Below are 25607 nucleotides of genomic sequence, written 5' to 3'. Positions count from 1 at the left end.
GTAACTGGCAGAGTGCCTGGCACAGCACAGGGTAGGACAGCAGGGTAGTACTCACCGCTGTGTACCCACTACGGCCTCAACAGCGGACTACTCTGAGCACAACTACACTTTACTTTATACTCTGTAGACTGATAGTCTGTGCTCTGCCCTTTAACCTAGGTTTTGAGGAGTTTACAGCCCCCCCCCCCAATCAGCCACATGTTAGAGAATTCAGATTGTGTGTGTTTTGCACACTCAGCTGGTCTCTCCTGCTGGCTGAGCCGGGTCTATCTGGCCTTGGTTGAACCCACAAACACACCCCTGTGACCTACAGCTCTCAGGAGATTACATTTCTGACACAGAGGACAAATTGAGCAACGTCAACAACGCTCCAAAGGCCATGGAAAGTGTGGCAGTCAGACTTGTTAAAGTGCTGAACTGAACTGGAGCTGGCCAGCCATGGCCTAATACATGTCTGTATGACTGACTGACCTAGCCGGGTCATGGGCGGTTCTTCTCTGCAATAGATAGAGGTCAGACGACTAACATGTCCATCTATCTGGCTATGAAAAGCCAACTAACTCCCGAGGTGTTGACCTGTTGCACCCTCTATAACCATTGTGATTATTATTTGACCCTGCTGGTCTTCTATGAACGTTTGAACATCTTGAAGAACGATCTGGCCTTAATGGCCATGTACTCTTAGAATCTCCACCCGGCCGCCGGGGCGCCCCCCCCCCCCTCCCCCCCCCCCAGAGCCTGGTTCCTGCCTTCTAGATAGTTTATCCTAGCCACCGTGCCTCTACATCCACATTGCTTGCTCTCTGGGGTATTCAGCTCGGTCTCTGTATAAGCACTTTGTGACAACTGCTGTTGTAAAAAGGGCTCTATAAAAACATTTGATTGATATGTATCTAGACTGGCGGCCACTTGCCAAACTAGTTGTGCTTTTACCAATTCCTCTGTTGCTGGTTATCGTGTAGAGGCCAGCGTTAGATACAGGCCAAGAGGCTACTGATAGTCGTCTATGCTCCACAATGTTTTCAAACCTACATATTGTGTCAATAGACAGCTCTCTTTCCAGATGCCTTTAAACAGGGGCACAGCACAGGCAGACCAATCATCTGGTTTGGACTATGTTGACCTTGTTACTAAAATAAAGCAACAGAACAAGCAGCAAGCTGACTAACCATGTGGGAGTTCATCTCAGATATAGCAACAACATGTGAGTGAGAGAAGGCAACCATGCATGGTGGTGGGCGGCCATGTTTAGAACAGTAAAGCTGTTGGCTGAATTTGGAGGGAGGTGTGTTGTTGTTGGCCAAGAGGAATCTGACCCAGCAAGGGGACTCTACTCAGCTCCAACTATGGGATGTGTGTGAAATTGTCAATAGTCTGTTACTTTCCTCTAGTGGTCTCCTCTAAAGTGGTTTCCTCATCTTGTCCCCTCTTCTTGATCTGCACTGATCTGATTCTGAACACAGGTCTTTTTCAATCAGTGAGGAAGGAGAGAGAAGATGAGAGGAAGCCAATGTAAACTATTGACATGCAGCCCATATCACAGGAGAGAGGAGAAAAGGCCAAAATAGAACTTTGACATGCAGCCCATATCACAGAGCATCATATATGGGCCAGGGAAGGCATAGAGAGTGGTGCGCTCTGCTAATCCTTCCCCCTGCCAGGAGGAAACTGAGCGGGCCAGATGGTTCCTACTGTTCCTGCTGAGATGGCTGCCGGTTGGCTGAGCGCAACCATGGGGGAGGAGCCACAGGGGCACAGGAGGTGACCGGCACACAGGAGCTGATGATGTCACTAACACAGAACCGGTCGGGTCAACACACTTACGTCCCGTGCTGGTTCTGAGCAAGAGCAACCACTGAGCCTGAGTGTGAGTGTGAGTGTGAGTGTGTGTGTGTCAGGCATGAGCAAGAGCAACCACTGAGCCTGTGTGTGTGTGTGTGTGTGTGTGTGTGTGTGTGTGTGTGTGTGTGTGTGTGTGTGTGTGTGTGTGTGTGTGTGTGTGTGTGTGTGTGTGTGTGTGTGTGTGTGTGTGTGTGTGTGTGTGTGTGTGTGTGTGTGAGGCATGAGCCCGAGTGACCACTAAGCTTGTGTGTGTGAGCCTGTGTGTGTCAGGCCAGCGTGAGCCAGATAAGACCCACACAGTTACATAAGAGCATTACTGGGAGGACTGGTTGGAGCCGAATCACACGCTGAACTGGAACTGAACTACAGTACCGGCCAACACAGGAACCTGTCAGAGCACTTTTATGTTCAAGTTACATACCGCACCTTTAATAATAACAGGTTTATTATTGTTGACAAAAGAAAAACAATAGGCATGTTTTGGAGCCCAGAGGTCTACAAAGACAGTCAGCGTGACACATCCAACATGTCAAAACACAACATAGACCTACATCCCAGTGACCAGACATGACTGACCCTTTCTGTGAGAACAAAAACACCTGTCGCTGTACCTGCCTGTCATTCTGTCTGGTTAGTGAAATAACAAAACGCCTGTCCTTTTATACCCGCCTGTCATTCTGTCTGGTTAGTGAAATAACATAACGCCTGTCCTTTTATACCTGCCTGTCATTCTGTCTGGTTAGTGAAATAACAAAACGCCTGTCCTTTTATACCCGCCTGTCATTCTGTCTGGTTAGTGAAATAACAAAACGCCTGTCCTTTTATACCTGCCTGTCATTCTGTCTGGTTAGTGAAATAACAAAACGCCTGTCCTTTTATACCCGCCTGTCATTCTGTCTGGTTAGTGAAATAACATAACGCCTGTCCTTTTATACCTGCCTGTCATTCTGTCTGGTTAGTGAAATAACAAAACGCCTGTCCTTTTATACCTGCCTGTCATTCTGTCTGGTTAGTGAAATAACATAACGCCTGTCCTTTTATACCTGCCTGTCATTCTGTCTGGTTAGTGAAATAACATAACGCCTGTCCTTTTATACCTGCCTGTCATTCTGTCTGGTTAGTGAAATAACATAACGCCTGTCCTTTTATACCTGCCTGTCATTCTGTCTGGTTAGTGAAATAACAAAACGCCTGTCCTTTTATACCCGCCTGTCATTCTGTCTGGTTAGTGAAATAACAAAACGCCTGTCCTTTTATACCCGCCTGTGTGTATGGTGAATAACTAAACACCTGTTGTAGGTGAATCACTGCAAGAAGGTTGACATAATAGTCAGATTGACTGTCTGATTGTTCTGTCGGGCCTGGCTGTCGGTGAGAGTTCCCTCAACTCTGTGCTCTACTGGCTGTTCGGGGCCTTCGGAGATGGGCTAATTAAGCAATAAGCCCAGAGGGGGTGTGGTATAGGGACAATAGGGCTGCTCTTAGGCGCGCCGCAACGCGGAGTGTTAGGACACAGCCCATAGCCGTGGTATATTGGCCCTATAGCACAAACCCCCGAGGTGCCTTATTGCTATTATAAACTGGTTATCAAAGTAATTGGTATTAACAGCTTCTACCCCCAAGCCATAAGACTGCTGAACAGTTAATCAAAGGGCTACCCACACCCCTCTTTACGCTGCTGCTACTCTCTGTTTATAATCTATGCATAGTCACTTTAACTCTACCTACATGTTCATATTACCTCAATTACCTCGACTAACCGGTGCCCCCACACATTGACTCTGTACCGGTACTCCCTGTATATGGGACAGCAGGTAAGCCTAGTGGTTAGAGCATTGGGCCAGTAACCAGCAGGTAGCCTAGTGGTTAGAGCGTTGGGCCAGTAACCGAGAGGTTGCTAGATCGAATCCCTGAGCTGACAAAGTAAAAATCTGTCGTTCTGCCCCTGATCAAGGCAGTTAACCTGTTGTTCCCCGGTAGACCATCATTGTAAATAAGAATTTGTTCTTAACTGACTTGCCACGTTATATAAAATAAAATATATAGCCTCGCTATTGTTATTTTACTGCTGCTGTTTAATTATGTTACTTTTATTTTGTATTTTGTATTTTTTACTTAACACTTATTTTTTCTTAACTTCTTAAAGCATTGTTGGTTAAGGGCTTGTAAGTAAGCAAGCATTTCACTGTTGTATACGGCGCATGTGACAAATACATTTTGATTTGATAATTAGAGCAGTAAAAATAAATGTTTTGTCATACGCATGGTATACGGTCTGATATACCACGGCTTTCGGCCAATCAGCATTCAGGGCTCGAACCACCCAGTTTATGGGGGGGGGGGGGTAAATCTGTCTGAGGGGTGTGGACGTCCCCTGAGACGCCTTGTTAGACGTCCAACAGGAAACACCTCCAAACAAACAAAAAAACACATTGATTCAAAGGCACGTTCCAGTAGACATTTATGTAAAGAAAGCTTCGATATGCCTTCAGTGACCAGGAAGTTTCAGTTTGTTCTTCTCTTCCCATCTATTCTTCTTGTTCCCCCCCTTGTCTCTCCTCCCTTATTCGTTCCCCTCCAGAACCATGACTCATTGTGAGATCATGTGTGTTGTAGCCTATGTACTTAGTGTGTGTGTGTGTGTGTGTGTGTGTGTGTGTGGGTGTGTCATCCGACTATTTCCTTGCTCTTTTGTGACTGGTCTGCCATGGCTCTTTATGAGATCTGTTACAGCTGTGTGTGTGCACGCACACACACGCACACATACACGTGTCTGTGTGCAATATGTGTGTTGGTTCTCCTATCGTTGTCCCAACAAGGATAGTGGGAGGACAAAGGCTATTTTAAGCTTAGGGGTTAGGTTTAGGGTTACAATTAGGATTAGAATTAGGGCAGGGTTTCCCAAACTCGATCCTTTGGGACCCCAAGGGGTGCACGTTTTGGTTTTTGCCCTAACACTACACAGCTGATTTAAATAATCATCCGATTGTGTTTGTCTCTTAGCCAGCACAGGGGCCACAGCCACAGCACTAGCCTACATGTTGAACAACAAGTCAGTCAGATGACTTCACTTAGCACTGAGCTAAACACTGCACTGTGATGGCTCCCTTTCCCTTTCTCACACACATGGTTGCAATCTAAAGTTGAAGAAAAAGCGCTTGTGAATCAGAATTTGTATAACAAGTAAAAGCCTAAAAAAACAAGAACGCGTTCTCTAAACATTCTCTCTGTTGCGTTGTGGGTGTATGAATCAAGACAGAGTAAGTCCACGGGGGTAAAGCCTAGAGAAACTAACTCCTGCGGAGGCTAGAATGCTCCGTAAACACCTTCCTCGCCAGGGAGATGAGGAGGAGAGAGGGGGTCTGGGAGGAGGAGGAGAGGATAAGACAGGAAAGGAGAGAAGAACGGGATCAGGACAAACGGAGGAGAGAGATGGAGTACAGGGAGGGCAGTCTGTCTGTCTGCATTTTCAACCAGAGGAACAGTATGTCCCATAATAACAATAGAACAGTGGGAGCATCGGCTGGCCTGTCATATGGGAACTGCTCCAGAGCAGCTTCTATTGCAATTAGACATTATTAATAGAACCACCGTGACAGACCGACAGGGAGCCAACAGCAGAACACAGAATCTATATGAGGGGGAAGGGAAAGAAAGGCTCAGTTGGTAGAGCATGGCACTTGCAACGCCAGGGTTGTGTGTTTGATTCCCACGGGGGACCAGTACAAAACAATATGAAAATGTATGCTCTGGATAAGAGCGTCTGCTAAATGACTAAAATGTAAATGTAGTCCAACTACAGTCACTTGAGATCCAGCAGGAAAAGACAGATCTGTCTCTTTAGCTCAGTAAAAGTGTGTGTTGTTGTTTACAATTGGCCAAGCAAAAAGAAAAACTGCAGTGTGTAGTACAGTAAGTGTGTGATTTATTTACTATATGTACAGTGTGTGTGTTTACCACATCCATATGTCAGAGGTTCTTTTTAAAGGTAAAGCCAGAGTCAGTGTGCAGGGGTGAAATCTCAGCCTTTTGATGTTGGACAACATGTTTACACCCGGACATTGGGTAGAGAGTCATGTTACAGTACAGTGTCAGTAAGGTGGGGGTGTAGGACACTGATGGTGTGGGGTTTGTTGTGTAGTAGGAAAAGCAATCTCTGATTGGGCTTCCTTTGTCTGACAGTGGTTGCCGTGTGACCACATCAAACCTCTATGCAGTAGTTGCAGGCCCTGCCTATTGTCTGACTAGTGAAAACAGGTCCCAGTACAGTAGACAGAGACTATGTCTTCTAATTGAAGGTAATGTGCTAAGGCCAAAGAGTATCAGCTTGCTGCTCTGAGCTCCAACTAGCTGCTGTTATGTTGTTGCCCCTACAATAATCATAACCAACCTTGGATTAATGACAAGCATGTTGAAGCAATCACTACATTACTAGACTATGTCCAAGCAGGCAGACTAGACTGGCAGGCAGGGGGCATACAATACAGTCCATGTATTACTAATAGAGCTGGCATTACAGACCACTGCTGCTGCGGTTGAATAAACCTGATATGAAAACAGACAAAGCTGGCTGCCCTGCAGACTTCATGTTAATCATACATCATGTAAACACGCAGACAGTACACAAGGCAGAGAGCAGATCGAAATCTCTGTTCATAGTGATGATTCAGAGTCACAGTGAAGATGTTCAGTTCGAACAATGGGCTTTGAGCATTGCAGCATACCCATACCAGAGACTGACAGAATAACGCAGAGCTCTCAGGCACACAAAAGAAGCTAGAGCTGTTTTATCATGCAGTGAGTTGTTCCACCATGTCAGTGTGACCTGCTGCGTTTTGTTCCCCAAAAATCTGCTTTTTCACAGAAATTACAAGATGACATTGTGTTGTTATAATTAAACCATTGCTCAGATATCTGTAGCCATCTTGTTTACCTATCCATTGTGTAATTTGGCAGTCAGAATGTCCTAAATCCCGTGACCTCACTGGCCTGCCTGGGTCAGGTTTACTTTGTTATCAACACAGGCAGGCAAGCAAGTTAACCAGCTGTTACATACCTCTCCCTCTTCCGGGGGACTGCCTGGCTGGCTACATTCTGATGATCCAACAACACACACAGGCCAACGATGGATCATGTCAATATGATCCTCATGACCCTATTAGTACTGCAATGATGGGCACCGTAGTGAAGGCTCACACAGACGAATACCATGAACTGTATAACTTCTGTTGGCATGGAATAAATCCATGTAGATCAGCTTACCTCGCTCTGGTTTCATGTTAGCCAGTGTCATCTGGATCCCTCTGGGAATCTGGCAGCCTCGGCAGCCTCTGTCTGTCTGTCTGTCTTCGGTCTGAAGACTCCCGTCCACACAGCCCTGACAGCAATATACTGCTGTGTGTCTGACTGTGTGGATCCAAATCTTCCAAAGGATTGCTGACTTATTGCATTAAGCAACAATACCAGCTGGGTAGCCTGTATGCTGCCAATCGCCCCCTAATTTACCCGACAAAGCAATGCTTTGTTACCAAACTGCTACTGTACAGGTCCATCGAGTCAGATCCACTGTTAACTGGCCAACGAACAGTTGAGCTAGCTAGCTAAATCTGACCGTCAAACATTAGATTAGCTCCGAGTTATTGCTTCATCAACCACCTAGCTAGCCAACAAGGCATTGAGCTGACAATCTGGCTGTCCACCCCCCAAAAATAAACGTCTCAAATTCCACCACCAAAACCACGACAGTAGTCCCGTCACGAAGCATCTCTCTCTTTTTCAGCTTGCTGTGCTCCTGTAACCTCACCTATTTGGCTTAGCTAACGTGGCTTTAGCTAGCTGACCAAACAAACAACACACAGGCATCTGATCTGATGGCGACCTTCTCAAACAAAACACCCCAACGCGCAGGTAGCTAGTGATCCACCTCCGATAACAATGGGCTCGAGTAAAGGACAGACCTATTTCACCCGATCATTCAGAAAAACAGCCAACGTTAGCTAAACGCCGTGTTGTCCAGAAGCATCGGTTCCACTTGTCGTCTTGAAACATAGTGAGGTAAAGTAGCCACGTCTCGTGTCAGTTACCTAGTTATTGTTGACTAGCTTTCTCTCATATCAAAAGTTTGTCAGAAAACAAGCTGACCATTTATTTCCCAACTTGTCGCAGTGGCTAGCGAGCTTTTTTCCTTCTTCCAAATCAACGGTTCGCTGGCTAGCGAACTTCGTCCAACTCAATAACACAGTACAGGCGCATACCGTTCGCAACTAAATTATATTGTGTGCTCTTTCTTATCCATAAACTCGTTTTGTGTGCTCTCTTCCCCTCTCTCTAGAAATGTCCCGTGTCAAAACAGATCGCCGCAGTCTTTTCTCAGTCACGTGTCCCAACAACAGCTAGACCACTTTCCTGTACCAGCCCTCGAGTGAACCTGCTGCGATAGCAACCGTGATCTACAAACTTTTTGGTTACAGTTTGACAATGTGTCAAGATGACAACAAATAGCATACACTAAACATGGTTCAAATGAACATTATAACTCTGTGTAAGTGTACCTCAGTACAGGCCAGGATGGATACATTGTAGCGGGACGGCCACTGCTCTGATTTGATTGGTGGATTGGATGCGCGTTCACGTCTGCACGTGGCACGTGTATTTTGTATGTGAACATTTTGTTCTGCGTGCTTGACGTGTTCAGATACACATTAATGCTGCGTTGATGTGCTCCTCTGGGTTTTAGATTTCGTAGTTGTGAAATACGACTTGGTTTTATTCATGTGCTTTTTGGTCTGAACAGTTCTTCAACCAATATGATTAGCACATTTTAGCTGGCCTGACAAACTAGCTAACGTTGTTTATAATAAAGTTAGTTGGCTTGTTTAAATTGTTGAACATTGACAATATTGTCAAAATAGCTACATCATTTTTACCAATATTGGAGTTGTCATCTTTTGGTTGGCAAGGCAAAAGGTCAGTGGTGAAACTTCACAACGCGGTAAACTCAAGACCATTTTCTCTGAGTTTCCCATTTATACTCTGATTTGGAGGGTCGCCTGGGAACTCTAATAGCACGAGAACGCAGCATAGGCAGATTAAAAGAGTGACAATATCGTAGCACTTTGACAATTCAAATTTGAGATTTTCTTTGTTTGAACTGTGCATAGTAGTCAGCGCTTTGATTGTCTTTGAAAGTGAATACAGTGAATCAGTCAATAACGACAACACGAATCCAGGCCACCATCTCTCACAAGGCCTATAATAAGATTAGGGATGTTTTATTCGTTACTCAATGCTCACTATTGATAATTTTGAGTAATATTATTAACCATGTATTGCTCACAGAGGAAAAATTGTCATAGATTCACTCAGAGCAACAATAAATTCAGAACGACAATAAATCCTACCACTGCAAAATGACAAAGGGTGGCTTCCTAACTACACTTTATATACAAAAGTATGTGGACACCCATTCAAGTGGATTTGGCTATTTCAGCCACGTATACAATCGAGCACACAGCCATGCAATCTCCATAGACAAACATGGCCTTACTGAAGAGCGGGACTCACTGGGCACCGCGGATGCCACCTTTCCAACAAGTCATGTCGTCAAATTTATTCCCTGCTAGAGGTGCCCCGGTCAACTGTAAGTGTTGTTATTGTGAAATGGAAACGTCTAAGAGCAACAACGGCTCAGCCGTGAAGTGGTAGGCCACACAACCTCACAGAACAGGACTGCCGAGTGCTGAAGCAACACTCACTCCCGAGTTCCAAACTGCCTCTGGAAGCAACGTCAGCACAATAACTGTTCGTCATGACCTTCACGAAATGGGTTTGCATGGCCGAGCAGCCGCACACAAGCCTAAGGTCACCATGCGCAATGCCAAGCGTCGGCTGGAGTGGTGTAACGCTCGTCACCATTGGACTCTGGAGCATCTGACAGTCCGACGGACTAATCTGGGTTTGGCGGATGCCTAGGAGAACGCTACCTGCCCCAATGCATAGTGCCAACTGTAAAGTTTGGTGGAGGAGGAATAATGGTCAAGGGCTGTTTTTCATGGTTTGGGCTAGGCCCCTTAGTTCCAGTGAAGGGAAATCTTGAGGCAAAAGCATACAATGGCATTCTAGATGATTCTGTGTTTCCAACTTTGTGGCAACAGTTTGGGGAAGGCCCTTTCAGGTTTCAGCATGACAATGCCCCCACGCACAAAGCGAGGTCCATACAGAAATGGTTTGTCGAGATCGATGTGGAAGAACTTGACTGGCCTGCACAGAGCATTGACCTCAACCCCATCGAACACCTTTGGGATGAGTTGGAATGTCGACTGCGAGCAAGGCCTAATCGCCCAACAACAGTGCCCGACCACACTAATGGTCTTGATGCTGAATGGAAGCAAGTCCCCACAGCAATGTTCCAACTGCTAGTGGAAAGCCTTCCCAGAAGAGTGGAGGCTGTTATAGCAGAAAAGGGGGGACCAACTGCATATTAATACCCATAATATTGGAAGGAGATGTCCACATACTTTTGGTCATGTAATGTATTTCATTACTGCACTCAAACTTGTTGACCTATAAGCCGCTTGCTCTTGAAGTTCATAGTTGAAACTATATTCACGGTTGTGCGTGTGTGTGCACGCACGCATGTGTGATTCCAAAACAAGGGACAGATAAAATGCTACTGACAGATAACCTGTTATGCAACTATGGCATGTCTGTCTCCACTCTGGTCCCTGATCCATTCTCTATATTGAATCTGTCCTACAGTGTCTGGATGGGTGGGACATTCAATTAAATAAGCAGAAAACAGGTTTTAAAGGGTAAAATTTGACTAATTTGACATGCGTGGGACAAAGGAAACCCTGTAGGATCTGTGATGATGACAACACAAAGAGACCTCAGTAGAACAACATACTGTATCAGCTGGAGGAATCCCTCTGCAGGTGACTGAGTTACACTGTGTTATGTTGCAATCTAGTGGTGGAAGAATAGAAGTGCAGTGTATCAGTGGGCATTTAAAAGAACAGGTGGAGACATGTCAATAGTAATCAAATCAAATTGTATTTGTCACACGCGCCAAATACAACAGGTGTAGATCTTACAGTGAAATGCTTACTTACAAGCCCTTGACCAACAATGCAGTTTTAAGAAAAATACCGAAAGTAACAAATAATTAAAGAGCAGCAGTAAGATAACAATCTACAGAGGTGAAGTGCCTAGGGGTGGAGGTGCCAGTTGCAGTTCAAAACACATTTGATCTACTACATACAGTACCAGTCAAAAGTTTGGACACACCTACTCATTCAAGGGTTTTCCTTTATTTGTACTATTTTCTACATTGTAGAATAATAGTGAAGACATCAAAACTATGAAATAACACATATGGAATCATGTAGTAACCAAAATAGTTTTAAACAAATCAAAATATATTTTATATTTGAGATTCTACCTCATGAATTTGTTTGGGAGAATGCCAAGAGTGTGCAAAGCTGTCATCAAGGCAAAGGGTGGCTACTTTGAAGAAACTCAAATATAAAATATATTTTGATTTAACACTTTTTTAGTTACTACATGATTCCATAGGTGTTATTTCATAGTTTTGATGTCTTCACTATTATTTTACAATGTAGAAAATAGTACAAATAAATAAAAACCCTTGAATGAGTAAGTGTGTCCAAACTTTTGACTGGTACTGTACATATGAAATACACTTTTGACTGGTGCTGTACATATGAAATACACTTTTGACTTGTGCTGTACATATGAAATACACTTTTGACTCGTACTGTACATATGAAATACACTTTTGACTGGTGCTGTACATATGAAATACACTTTTGACTCGTACTGTACATATGAAATACACATTTGACTGGTACTGTACATATGAAATACACTTTTGAGTCTAACATCAGTATTGAAGGAAATGACACGAGTCTGGATTCAGGTGCTGGAATTCCAACTGTTTATTTTCTACTTTTTAGTGACTACAGAAAATTGTACATTTTAAAGCTGAAAATCAAAAGCTGGATGACATCATCACTTGCTTCTCTTTATTATTTTTATTCCAATTTTTGTTTTGTTTAGCAAACACAGCAGGTGATGTTGCACAGCACTGAGCGAGCAGTAGCAAAGCCAAGAATATTACAACCTAAATGATTAAACCAACCAAGCTATGATATACTGTGGCCCATAAGGACAGTGTCTTGGAGTAGGACTGCTGATCTAGGAGAAGGTGACCCCACTTATTTACTTGGATTCAAAGGGAACAAATGACCTTAGATCAGCACTCCTACTCTGAGACACTTTATGAATATGGGCCAAGAACTGTGCATCTCTACACCTAGCCCAACATCCATCTAGCCCATCACACACAGAAACACAACTAGACACTATGATGATTGATATGAAGGACAGACGGCTTCAGAGGAAGGATTGATGGGAAAAAGAACAATGGACGCCTGTCACTGGCTGGTTTACACCAGAACAAGTCAGTGTGAACTGGAAAATGCAGAAACAACTACTGGGTTCTCTTTGGAAATAAATGTCAGCAAGTTGGTTTCAGTATTTTTTGTTGTTCAACAAAACCTTTATAATATATGAATAATCTCTGGAAGAGGCCCCAAGTAAGGTTGCATAATTCCAGGAACTTTAAATAAATTCCCTGTTTTTCCAGAAGTCCTGGTTGGAGGATTCCGGATTTCCTGCTTCATTTCCTCCAGATTCCGGGTTTCCTCCAACTGTGATTTCAGGTAAACCAGAGAATTTTCTGCAACCCTGCCCCCAGTGAGGGCCTCACCCTCCTTTATTGTTTAGTGTTTTCACATTCAAAATGACCACCTTTAGCACACTACTTCTTTAGGGAATAGGGTACCACCTCAGATTTGCCCAAACGTCTGATTGTCTCAGGCGCTGCAGTACTGTGATGAGACTCAGCCTGATTAGGGACACAGCAACACACATATACTGAAACACACAGAGACACACAGACAGACAAATGTACGCACATACACACCACACACACACAGACACACACACACACACACACACACACACACACACACACACACACACACACACACATACACACCCCACACACACACACACACACACACACACACACACAGAGTCTGTCTAGTTCTACAATGTAACTACTGTCGTCTGCATGGCTATTCCCATTGAACTGTATGGCCTGTGGAGATTGAATGGAAGAGAAAGTGACAGAGGGCTGAAAGCTAAAACATCTAGACTCCACTTAACTGTGTCAGGATCCACTGTAACCGGGTCTGTTCTAAGAAGGACGGCTACTACTGAGAAATGAGATGAGCACTAAACAGCTTCAAGCTGCTAAACTGAGTTCACTGACCACACACACACACACACACACACACACACACACACACACACACACACACACACACACACACACACACAGAGAGAGACTAGATAAGTGCTGTCCCACCCATATACACACACACGTTTCTTTGTAGGTTTATTAGACTTTGCTCATTGTCATTACACGAGTTTGCACCAAACAACAGACACTGTGAGGAGCTAGGCGGCAGGGACACAATATTATGAACAAGAGGCATATGTTTCAAATCACACCCTAATCCCTATATAGTGCACTTCATCACACCATATTCCCTTCCTAATGCACTACATCACATATTTGGAATAGGATTTAATTTGAAATGCAGTTCAGAACAAGCTCTCTGACCCCGCCCCTGGCAGGCCTGCTGCCCCGCCCAGACCCCATCCATCCCACCGCTAACCCCCCCAACTCCACCCACCTCACTCTGTGTGTCAGACAGCAAAGTGACTCAGATCAGTCCTTAGGGACCAACTGTTTTATATATCTGATATATTCCAGCTCTAACTCACCTGATTCAACTAGTCACGGGCTTCATGATTAGTTGACTTAGTTGAAAGAGGAGTGCAAGTGTTGGAACAGACCTAATATGTGAAATGGTTGGTGGTCCGATACCTGATTCACACATTTGTAACCAGGCCACCACAGTACAGCTCGGCTTGGTCCTATAGTATGAATCAGGCACCAGAGGACTGGGTTGAGCAACACTGAGAGAACTTGCAGCCCTGGTTTAGTTTAAAACATCACTTCAGGTTGTACATTTAAACAGGAGATTCCCTACACGGCTGAGTAACCTTGACTACAGAAGCCCCCGGCCTACAGCCTTCTACTAACATCTATACCCGTGCTGCGAATGGCAAATCAAAACTCAACATCTCCTAAACTCACAAATGCCAGTGCTTTTTCAAACGTTTTAATTCATTTATTTTTCCTTTTTTTCTCAACTTTTTGGTTTGTTTTAGAAATCTTTGGATGCTCATTATTATTATTAATACCCATAAAATAAAATAAAAAAATGGAAAAGTCAAAAGAATATAAAACACATTACACACTGCTGCTTTTTTGACAGCTGTTGAGCGAAGTACGTACCAAGTGTAGAACGTCTGTATCTGAAATGACACCCTATATAGTGCACTAGTTTTGAACAGAGCCATAGGGTTTGGGTTAGTAGAGATATGAAACGAACACATCCCCTAGTCAAAATCCTGATTTTCAATATTGTCCTGATCACATCCTGGATTAGCCATAAGGTTCTGGTCAGAAGTAATGCACTACATAGGAAATAGGATGTAGTGTCAGACGTGTGTCGGCCCGTTGTCAGGGCAATGGTGTGGTCTCTGGCAGTGTTCAGAACACATGTTGAAGTGACAGAGCTGTGATACACGAGAAGAAGAACACAAACCCACTCCTTCATCTGATCTAAGCAGGAGAACGTTATAAGTCTGTAAGACAAAACTGAATGTTCATTTGTTTGTTTTTTTGTTTGTTTTCTCTCAAAAAACCTACTATATACAAATCTAGATGTTCTACAAAGGCATAAATTAAAGCAGTGGTTAAGCAATAATACAAAAACACAATTCCATTCAAATCAAATCATCACAACACAGAAGACGAGAAAAGGAAAACATATGAACACATTATCACAGCAGTTGTTGGTTTTACCCTGTAAAAAACAATAGTCTACCATCATTATAATATCGGAATAAGTACCCAACGTCTGATAACAAAATAGTACACTTCATCTCTCCATCCAGACAAGTTTCAAACCTCAAGACCCTGAAACTTGTCCTCCGCGACCTTGAACAGAACACTTCTGCCAAAGAAAACATTAAAAATAAATAAGAACCATCAAGATTTTTGAAAGAAGTAACAATAACATTAGTTACCAAACTAGTTGAGTTCTGCCTGACCCACTTTGACAATCTCTCTCCACAGAACCACAGAGTTCTCACTATGAGGTATTCAGAGACAAACACGGCCAGAGTGCTGGGCCTTCCTTCAAAGGGGAGGAGAGAGGATGGGAGGAGAGTGGGAGGGAGGGAGGGGGGCAGGGGAGACAGAAGAAGAAGAGCTTTGGTATATCAGCAGGAGTGGAGATCAGAAATTCCTTTGGTATGTTTTCATTGCATGGTTGAGCTGGCGAAAGCACCACTTGTGAGAGAGAGCGAGAGAAAGAGAGAGAGCAGAAAGTGAGAGATATTCCTTTAGTCTTCAGTAGTGGCCCTTCTCTACAGGCTGAGGTATTCAAAGAGTAAAAGGTCAAAGGTCATAGAGAGGTCAACAGTGGTTTAACACTTTGGTTCAAGCAAGGCACTCGTCCTGGGAGTTTTAGAGAGGTTGTCAACATGTCTGTATAGAATGTTGTCAACATGTAATTTTAGAGCGTTCAATGTTGTCAACATATCATTCTAGAACGTTGTAAACATAATTCAAGAACGTTTTCAACATGTCTGTCTACAATGTTGTCAACATTCTAGAACCTTGTCAACATGTCATTCTCGAACGTTGTCAACCTCTGTCTAAAATGTTGTCAACATCATTCTATAATTTTGTCAACATATCATTCTCCAACACTGTCAACATTTCTTTCTAGAACATTGTTAATATGTATGTCTAGAGTGTTGTCAACATCTTCGTTGTTTTGGTAACATAGTCTACAGCTTCACTATCATGTCTACCTATAGCTTTATAAGTAGAGAGCAGAGATGTTGAGAGACCAAGCAGAGCAGGGGGAGGGGAGGAGGACGAGAGGAGAGGAGGGGGTAAGGATAAGGATATACAGTAAACCTTCTATCCACATCACTCATGTCAGCCGTGCAATGACAAAATCTTTGGTTATCTTTGGTATCATCAAAGTGATAGAAATCACAAATGGAAATTGAGTGAGGTAGCATCTTTGGTTCACACTATAAAATATCAGTAGGTCTTAACACATTTAGAGATTTCTTTATCCTCTTCTTTGTTGTTTTCTTTTCGACGTGAGGAAGCAGCTCTCGCTTGGCTTTGCTTCATTTAATATAATACTCATTAACATGAAGAGGAGCTACAGTAACCCACAGACAGAGGCAGAGATACCCCCACTCCCAGCCCAGAGACTGGTACCCCAGACATGGAGAGGATCTACAGTAACCCACAGACAGAGGCAGAGATACTCCCAGCCCAGAGACTGGTACCCCAGACATGGAGAGGAGCTACAGTAACCCACAGACAGAGGCAGAGATACCCCCACTCCCAGCCCAGAGACTGGTACCCCAGACATGGAGAGGAGCTACAGTAACCCACAGACAGAGGCAGAGATACCCCCACTCCCAGCCCAGAGACTGGTTCCCCAGACATGGAGAGGAGCAAAGGAGCGAACCAAGCCCATAGACAGTAAACTCCACACAATTTGACTCATACTTTGGGAAAGCAAGCCACTGTAGTGCTTTCTTCCTGGTGCTGACATGCATAGCATCCATCCATACCCACTGAGATGAGATGGAGGGAGAGGAAGAGAGGAGAGCCAGAATGATGGAGTAGAGAAATGGAGGGAGAGGAGAGATACCGGGTGAGCATGAGAGGAGGAGAAATGGTAGTGGTGTAAAGTGCTTAAGTAAAAATACTTTAAAGTACTAATTAAGTCGTTTTTTGGGGTATCTGTACTTTACCTTACTATTTATATGTTTGACTACTTTTACTTTTACTTCACTACATTCCTAAAGAAAAGTATATACTTTTTACTCCATACATCTTCCCTGACACCCAAAAGTACTCATTACATTTTGAATGCTTAGCAGGACAGAAAATGGTTCAATTCAAGCACTTATAATGAGAACATCCCCGGGCATCCCTACTCCCTTTGATTTAGTGGACTCATAAAACACACATGCTTCGTTTGTAAATGATGTCTGAGTGTTGCAGTGTGCCCCTGGCAATCTGTAAATAAAAAAAGAAAGAAAATGATGCCGTCCGGTTTGCTTAATATAAGGAATTTGAAATGATTTGTACTTTCACTTTTACTTTTGATACTTGTGTATATTTTAGAAATTACATTTACTTTTGATACTTAAGTATATTTAAAACCAAATACTTTTAGACTTTTACTCAAGTAGTATTTTACTGGGTGACTTTCATTTTTACTCAAGTCCTTTTCTATTAAGGTATCTTTACTTTTTTAAAGTATGACAATTGGGTACTTTTTCCACCACTGAGAGATGGAGAGAGAGGAAGATAGGAGAGATGGAGGGATAGGAGAGGAGAGTGTTAACAGTCACACTCAGGTCTTTAAAAATACTCTTTACAACATCAGCTACAAAATATAAGACATTATTCTTTGGTTGTACTTCTTGCTGTGATTCTGTCAAAGTGATTTGGTATTATAACTGCATACAGTCTAGGCTACCTGCCCTGGAGTGGAGAAAGCTTTGGTTTTCATTTTTACTGTTTCAACAGTACAGGAAGAAAGCACTACGGAATGGATCAGGGGTTATGGGTCATGATTAGCAGCTCCTACTGGGGCGATTTCCCCCCTCCCCTGTCTGCTCTTCCAGTGAAGGAGGTAGAAGTCGCCCCTAATCACTGATCCCGGGTCAGAAACAATATTTATTTCATCCTTCTTATGGTTACTGATAGGATTGGGGGCAAGGTAATCTGAACCTAGATCAGTTTATGGCAGCTTCTACCTGGAGTGTCTGGGGTTTACTGACGGACAGAAAACTGTGACCAATCAAATGTCTGTTTGTCCTGACGGACAGAAACTCTGACCAATCCAAACGGCTGCTGAACATTCCAGTGGCTCCTGTAAGATTCCTCCTCAAAGCTGATTGACCCGTCCCACAGGATCTCCGTCCACTGGTCAGAACCCACACAGCTGATAGGCTGATTAAACGTCCATCCAGAGGCCCTCCCTCAAACCGACCAGTCAGATCAAAGATAAGGACAGTGGGCAGGAGGTATTAAAGCTGTGAGATCAGTGATTGGGTAGAATGCCAGAACAGAGTTTTTAAAGCAGGTCAAAACAAGTCTTTGGTTTGTTTTTTCTTTGGACACTATAAATAGCAGTGTTATAGTACAGTCTTTAAGGTCAAAACGCTGTTTATAGGTATTTTCCTTAGTTTCTCCTGGTTTCTACATTGTAAAGCTTTTCCACCGAGGTTGAGTCTGTCAGTCTGTCTCCCCATACACAGTAAAAAATCTTGACTGCTTCAAACTAGAAAAAAATAAGTCTCCACGCTAACTAAAAACGTCTAACACCATATCTAATATAAAATGTAGTCAACTCAACACTTGATTACCTGAGATGACATAATTCAAAATTGTAAGTCAGCGTGGCAACTTATTTTTTCCAAGTTAAATGAACTCAAAACTCTGCCCGCTCTCCCCCTCCAGTCCCCCCTCCTCAGGCTTTGCTGCAGGTGGAGACGGAGGAATTAGCGGAGTGGGAGGAGCCTCCGTTGTCGTCGAGCCACTTGTCGAGGCTGCGTCGGCGTGCGTTCATGAAGAAATTTGAGACGGTGGTCAGCTCCAGGCCCAGCTGCTGGCTGATGGTGATCTGAAGCTCCTTGGACGGACGCTTGTTCTCCTTGAAGATGGCGTGGAGGGTCCTTCTCTGGACGTCGGTAAACACCAGCCGAGGCTTCTTGGAGTGGCCACCATTACCGCTGTGGTTGCTGCCGCTGTGGTTTCCGCCGCTGCTGCCACCGCTGCCGCCACGGTCACCACCAACTTTACAGTGGCCATGGTCCTGCTCCTTGCGCTTACACGCTAAGGGAGGAGAGGGGTGGGGAGAGAAATGTTATAACAAACTACATCATAACAACACTAACACAGTATACAACACTGTATAAGAACAATAGGCTACAGCACAAAATCATCTATACCGTGGAATATAACACACACACACGGGTAGCCTCATAATAACCTACACCGGAGCTCACAGCTGAAAACAATTGCCGCTGACCGTGGTGCTGAAGCACACGGTATGTAGGCCTCTCCCTGCATATCGAGACTTTACCGATAGAGGGCAGCAGTGAGCTGTCAAACAGCTGTAGCAGCGCTGAGTTCGACCAAAAGCCATTCATTCTACTTAGCTGGAGGACATCGGCTTGACAGTCACTGTCCCAGGTAGATTATTTAATATAGTTCTTAGACCAAGGGTATTTCACTACCATCTTACAAATGTATGTTAAACAAGCAAGATGGATCTGCATGCCAGGTGCGTGTTGTTGATGTGTGATATTCGAGTCTATGAAATGAACTAATCACAGAAAGGTCTGTGTGTGTTCTGTGAAAGCAGCAGTAGTAGTCTAGTTAGGTAGAGACACACCTAGATAACCATTAACAGAGACCTACCACTCCGCGTGGAGTTGAGTTGGCATCCCGCTCGTGTGTGTGTGTGTGTGTGTGTGTGTGTGTGTGTGTGTGTGTGTGTGTGTGTGTGTGTGTGTGTGTGTGTGTGTGTGTGTGTGGGGGAACTCTATCCTATCTGCTCTGTTTGTGAGTGTGTGTGTGGAGCTCTATCCTATCTGCTGCGCTATAAATCAACGTGCTGAAGGCCACAGTGACACCCCAGCAGCCACCGCGCGGAGCAGACAGACAGGTAGTCGGACAGGTTGGGAGCTTTCCCAGGCTCGTTATCACCCTGGTCACACACACACACACACACACACACACACACACACACACACACACACACACACACACACACACACACACACACACACACACACACACACACACACACACACACAGTTCTGCCCGTCTGACAATCATTAAGCAGATAACTCCACACTGAGGTAGCCTAGCAATGGCGCGACTACACACACTCGTGTACCTGCAGCAGCGGTGTGTGTGTGTGTGTTGTGTATGTTTAAAATAAATAAATAAAATATATGAATAGCCCCTTTTCCGAATCCAAGAGCCGATTCACTCAGTTTGGCAAGTTTTTTAATTAGGCCTATTCCAAATATGTTGAATAACATGTTATTTTGGGGCGGCAGGTAGCCTAGTGGTTAGAGCGTTGGACTACTAACCAGAAAGGTTGCATGATCGAATCCCCGAGCTGACAAGGTAAAAATCTGTCGTTCTGCCCCTGTTCTGCCCCTGAACCCACTGTTCCTAGGCTGTCGTTGAGAATAAGAGTTTGTTCTTAACTGACTTGCCTAGTTAAATATAAGTACAATTAAGATCCTGAAGCATAAACTTCCCAAACAGGAATATAATAGGCCTAAAGTTGAACTAATTTCTAACGAACGAAATGATCATGTCAGAATCAATGCTTGAGATAAATGATCGACAGGTGCAATATCAGGCTTTAACACAACACATTTTTCTGTATTTGCTGAAAAATTAATTGATGAGTGTGAGAGGGAGTCTATAGGTCTAGAATTTACAAGTAGCTTTTAGGGAATTATTTAGGGAACTATACACGTAACTTCTCAACAACATCCTTGCCAAAAGCAGAGGACCACAACTGCGTTTTTGCTCCATTATCCTCAATTATTTTAAACCCACTTCACATGTAATACGTTGCATTTCCAATTCGTGAAAAAAATCTATCAATTCAAGATGAAATAGGTTAATGATATGAGTAGGCCTAGTCTACCGGCTGGCATAGGCCTCGGCGACATGAGAAAACCGCCAGGCATACATGATGTAACATGGGGAAATGGAATAAGCCACATTTCAATAATCAATATCAATCTTCTATTTTAGTTCTTAGTAGGCCGATCACACACACATTTCACCCGAGAACCGATCGATATATGTTCGTGTACGGGCTTCCTTTTCCTGTTTACAGACATTCTACATTTCCAGAATCTGAAACGCTATTAATATTAGGCGAGGTATTTCACAATGAAGCCTTTATGATTAAGTTCGAAGTTATATAAAGTAATATATATATATATATATATATATACTTTCATTAGGGAGAAATAAAATATATATGCGCATGGATGCCATTGCTATATATGTTATGGTTGAGGTTTTATGGGAGTGAAATTAGGCTCAAATAAACTGAAGAGGGAGACACTGCCAAAATAATCTCCCCACTCAAAAAGTCAACACAATAAGCCTAATGAAAAATATGTTATTTTAATGTTTACTTTTATAAACGCATGGCAGGCCTAAATAGAACAGCACAGGCGTACTGCCTAACATTCAGGAATTCACTGAAAACAATTCCGGGAAAATGTATATATTTTTCTGTCCTGAGTGATAGTGTTTCCGTTAGCTCACGAGATGGAAGGGATTATTGGTTCTCATTCTAATGGATCAATACAAATGTTTTTGGCGTGCGTCATTAGACTTAATAAGTAATACCCTGATTTTGAATCACCTGCATCGAAATATCAAGAGTTGCGTTTGCACTGCAACATGTTTATTCGTCTATTTAAGTCACAAAAACAATAACATGTAAAATGATATGGTATATATATATATATAGTTTGCTATGCAAGACTGTTGATTACACACACAAACACACAGATACACACAAACAGACAGACACACACACGCTGCAAATAATCAATGGCGATTTAACACACTTTCAGCAGCGTACCGCCTCACACTTTTCACAAGCCAAAAACCCATCCGCCTCAGCGCGTCATTGATTAGACATAAAGCAATTCCTTTGTATGCTGGCGACTGCGTGGCTCCGTGTGTGTGTCCGCTAGAACGGTTCAGGCGGATTGACTCGGGTCCTCGGGGACAAATTAATAGAGCGCTATCTATCAGTTAATTACCACAAACCCAGAGGCAGCCCCGCGTCACGCCTCCTAACGAGTTTAGCTCCAAGACAAAAACACACACTCACTGAAACACAAGAAGTGCGTCAACGCAGCCAAAGACACAGCTTCCATAAGCTTTCCTCAAGATTTAAAATAATGGTCATATTGATCCTGGAAAATATTGTATTATATTCTATTGTTATTCTTAAACTATTTTCCGCAGATGTTCCATCCCTCAGCCCCGAAATGCACAGCTTGAGGATGTTGCTACATGTGCTGGCAGCAAATAAATATTTTCATGACGTAAAAATATTTTTTAGAACTTGATTCTTATTCTCCCGCGCGTGGACTCTGTTTACATGGACTCGCGTGGACTCTGTTGGGAACAACAAAAAGCTGATGAGTTGGGCAAAATAAGCTTATTCTGGTAACAGATCACCTTACCAACACACACACACACACACACACACACACACACACACACACACACACACACACACACACACACACACACACACACACACACACACACAGAGACACACACACACACACCACACACACACACACACACACACACACACACACACACACACCACACACACACACACACACACACACACACACGCACCCACGCGCGCGCGCGAATAGACACATGGGCCCTTATCTTATAGAATGGAAAAAGCCAAGAGACAGAGATTACAACAAAGACAATGATGAATTCAACTGCAGGGAATTCCAGAGGGAGGTTTCAGTTCTGTCATACCACTAGCTACTCCACTGTCAGATTCAAGACAGCTGCAGACAATAGGCCTACTGTTCCAATGACGAGCACCAAACAATCTTAAATAGCCCCTATAGATAAAGAGTAAAGGGAGAGAGAAAGAGAAATAAAAAGGAAGTGGGTATTACCGAGGGTTCGCTCACCTGCGAGCCTGAGCGCGCTCATGCGTGTGAACTCAGGCTCCTGCAGCCACTTCCACATCCGGCGGAAGGTCTCCCGGCCAGACTTGAGCTTGGACCAGGGCTTGGGGTTCCGGAGCAGGTCTGACAGTGTTCCCTGGGACCGACACAACACCCTCTGGGCGAAGATAGCCTGGGGGATGGAGTAACGCTTCAGCTCTGTGGTGATCCTCTGCGCTACTTCTTTGGTGTTTACTTCTTCCATTTGACCCGTCGAATTGCCGTCGGTACCGCCACCACCACCAACCCCTTGGACTTGAACCCCGGGCCCTGAGGCGTGGCTCTGGGTGTTGTTATCCCGGGGGTTCCCATGGCCCAGGACGTGCCCCGAGGCTCCGAGGTGGGCATGGGGGTGGTGGTGATGGAGGCCGTTTATATGGAGCATGTTCCCCGAGGAGGTGAGGTGCTGGTCGGCGTGCCTGGCCAGCATGGTGGGGTGATGAGCCTCGAACCCACCGGGAGTCAACTGCATCTTCTCCCCCGGCATGGAGGCTGAGACCCCGGGGTGGGCATAGGGAGGCAGGCCGGCCTGGGAGCTGTGTAGGCCGGCCAGGCCAGAGCCAGACAGTGGGGAGAGGCTCTGTCCCATCCCAGGGGCGTCTTTGTGGTGGTATGGGGAGTAGAGGTTGTTGATCGGCGCTAGCCCCCTCTCGTCCCTCATAAACGTAAAGCTGCCGGTGACATTACCAGGGAGTCGCTGATGATGATTATGAGGATGATGAGGATGGTGGTGTGGATGATGATGATGATGGTGATGATGAGAGAACTTGTCTGCTACAGTGGAGATGGGGGGTAGGGGAGGCTGGAGAGGTGTGAGGGTGGTGTAGGTGCTTGCGCTCATTCCAGAGGGGGTCTCGCACATACTCATGGCGGGGTGCAGGTGATGACCGGGGTGTCCAGTGTTGTGTCCGTGATGGGAGTGGTATTCTCCCCCGTCTAGTAGGCTCGTCATGCCCATGGAGCGGTGCGCCAGCCCTCGGCCCCCACCCGGGCGGGGGTGTGGGCTGTGGCCGAGTAGCAGCTCTCCTGGACCCGCCACAGACTCATGGCTCAGGTCACCAAGGCTCTCCATGGACAGTTGCGCGTTCATAATGCTTGGCGACCATCTATGTGACCTGGGAGAGGGATGGATGTCCACAGAACAGTCCAGAGTCCTCAGGGCGGGAAAGTTCCCTCCCAGTCTGTTGGTTTGTTGTGGTGGTTTGTTCTGTCTCCTGAATCCTGGTTGATGGACGTTTTTTGTATCCTTTTTATGGCTGGTGTTTTCTTCCTCTTGTCTTTTGTTGATTATTTTCTTTACTCCGATTTCTTTCCCCTTTAGACTCGTTTTATTGATACTACATTTTATTTTTTGCTTCCTCTCGGTTGTGTCTCGAGCCCCGCCGCCTGTCCTTGCGCTCCGGTCGGGTCCTGCGCCATCTCTCTCTCCGTGGCTTTTCTCGTGCTGCTCGGTTTCTCCACACCTCCGTTTCACCGCTGCCGATCCCGAACATACACACATGCGCACGGGCGACCTTCCATCCCCTCCCTCCCACCACACACACACACACCCACACACACACACACACACACACACACACACACACACACACACACACACACACACACACACACACACACACACACACACACACACACACACACACACACACACACACTGCTCTGACGTCAGTTATTAAGGAAGTTACAACAGCGGTATTAAGATACCTGCTGGTTATAAACCCCCTCATCCCTCTCACACACCCACTGGAATAAAATAATTACATCACAAATGAATTAATATTATTTACTAGGTTATAATTTACACGTTCAATGGAGCCTATTGAGCCTATTGTATTTCATCACAAATAAAACCTATTGATCCAATATTGTTCTGGAGCCTCCTTAACATGTCATGCAGAACAAATGAGGTGAACTTCCGGGTTCATTCTCCGCTCTTCAATGAGGTGCGTGCGCGTGTGCGTGTGTGATTAGACCACGACAGTGTGCATGCAGTATTCAAAACCTCACACACGTGTCCTTCATAATCACCACCTATCTTGAACCAAATGTCATCATGCTGTTTCTCTATTTTTATATAATAAAGCACAAATGGTATCCCTACAAAGTCCCCTAATAGAGGATTATTGTAGCAATCTTTCAACTCCAATCCGAATGAAAACTATTCCATATGTCGGTTTGAAGAAACAAATGAAGCTGTACTTCTCTCTCTTTAGAAATAAAAGATGAACAGATGTGTCTATTGTTAAACCATTAAGATTAACGAACCGGCCGGCCGTGCATGGGAGTGTGTGGGTGTGTGTAGGCTAAGTGTGTCCACGCGTGCCCCCATCGATACACGGTGTGTGTGTGTGTGTGTGTGTGGGGCTGTATGAACTTGATCACAGTGAAGAAAAGTATTCATTCATGAATAGGCCTATGATTACATCAACATTACATCTCTCATGATAATAATACATACTAATGTTAGTAATTAATTGAGAAACAATTGAATGACAAATATTGAATGACAAATATGTTTTATTGCGTCATTTTATTTCCTTCACACATTGAGTAGGCCTACATCATTACAATACAATTTCAATACAATTTCAAACATTGTAAGTTTCCTAAATTTGCTACACAATGGATGAACTTCAAATGACTTGTGTGTGTTGGGGGGGGGGGGGGGGGGGGGGGGGGGCGTCCTTTACACGCGGTCAGGCAGGCGACAGCTTGCTGCGGCCAGTGGCCAG

The 25607-nt window shown here is 44.4% G+C and overlaps 2 protein-coding genes and 1 long non-coding RNA gene across 4 annotated transcripts in view; 1 reads left to right on the top strand and 2 right to left on the bottom strand.

Moving 5' to 3' along the window:
* The window catches only part of LOC106587663 (atos homolog protein A), a 36952-nt gene extending 28773 nt beyond the window's left edge, over positions 1-8179 (bottom strand). The window contains exon 1 of the mRNA XM_045708921.2: positions 7105-8179. Within this exon, the coding sequence (XP_045564877.2) occupies positions 7105-7135 (31 nt within the window). The 5' untranslated portion in view covers positions 7136-8179. The remainder of the gene's footprint in view (positions 1-7104) is intronic.
* On the top strand, positions 7640-9241 carry LOC145864246 (uncharacterized). Its single transcript, XR_014382838.1, has 2 exons — positions 7640-7896; positions 8174-9241. It is a non-coding gene; the product is annotated as an uncharacterized LOC145864246 (long non-coding RNA).
* Positions 9242-11774: 2533 nt separating this feature from the next.
* LOC123730777 (hepatocyte nuclear factor 6-like) lies at positions 11775-24363 on the bottom strand. 2 transcript variants are annotated; one of them, XM_045708683.2, is made up of 2 exons: positions 22822-24363; positions 11775-18946 (listed from the first exon to the last, which is right to left on the bottom strand). In XM_045708683.2, exons 1-2 carry the CDS (start codon positions 23960-23962, stop codon positions 18582-18584), a joined length of 1506 nt encoding a protein of 501 aa, XP_045564639.1. In that variant the 5' UTR covers positions 23963-24363; the 3' UTR covers positions 11775-18581. The 2 variants fall into 2 exon arrangements, with proteins under 2 accessions (XP_045564639.1, XP_045564641.1); XM_045708685.2 differs by having other exon boundaries at positions 22837-24363.
* Between the last annotated feature and the right edge of the window lie 1244 nt (positions 24364-25607).

The sequence above is a fragment of the Salmo salar genome, chromosome 26 (genome assembly GCF_965601325.2).
Source record: "Salmo salar chromosome 26, fSalSal1, whole genome shotgun sequence".
NCBI classification, from domain to species: Eukaryota; Metazoa; Chordata; class Actinopteri; order Salmoniformes; family Salmonidae; genus Salmo; species Salmo salar.
The sequence above is the reverse complement of the archived record's forward strand: the minus strand, read 5'-3'. Positions and strand labels throughout refer to the sequence as shown.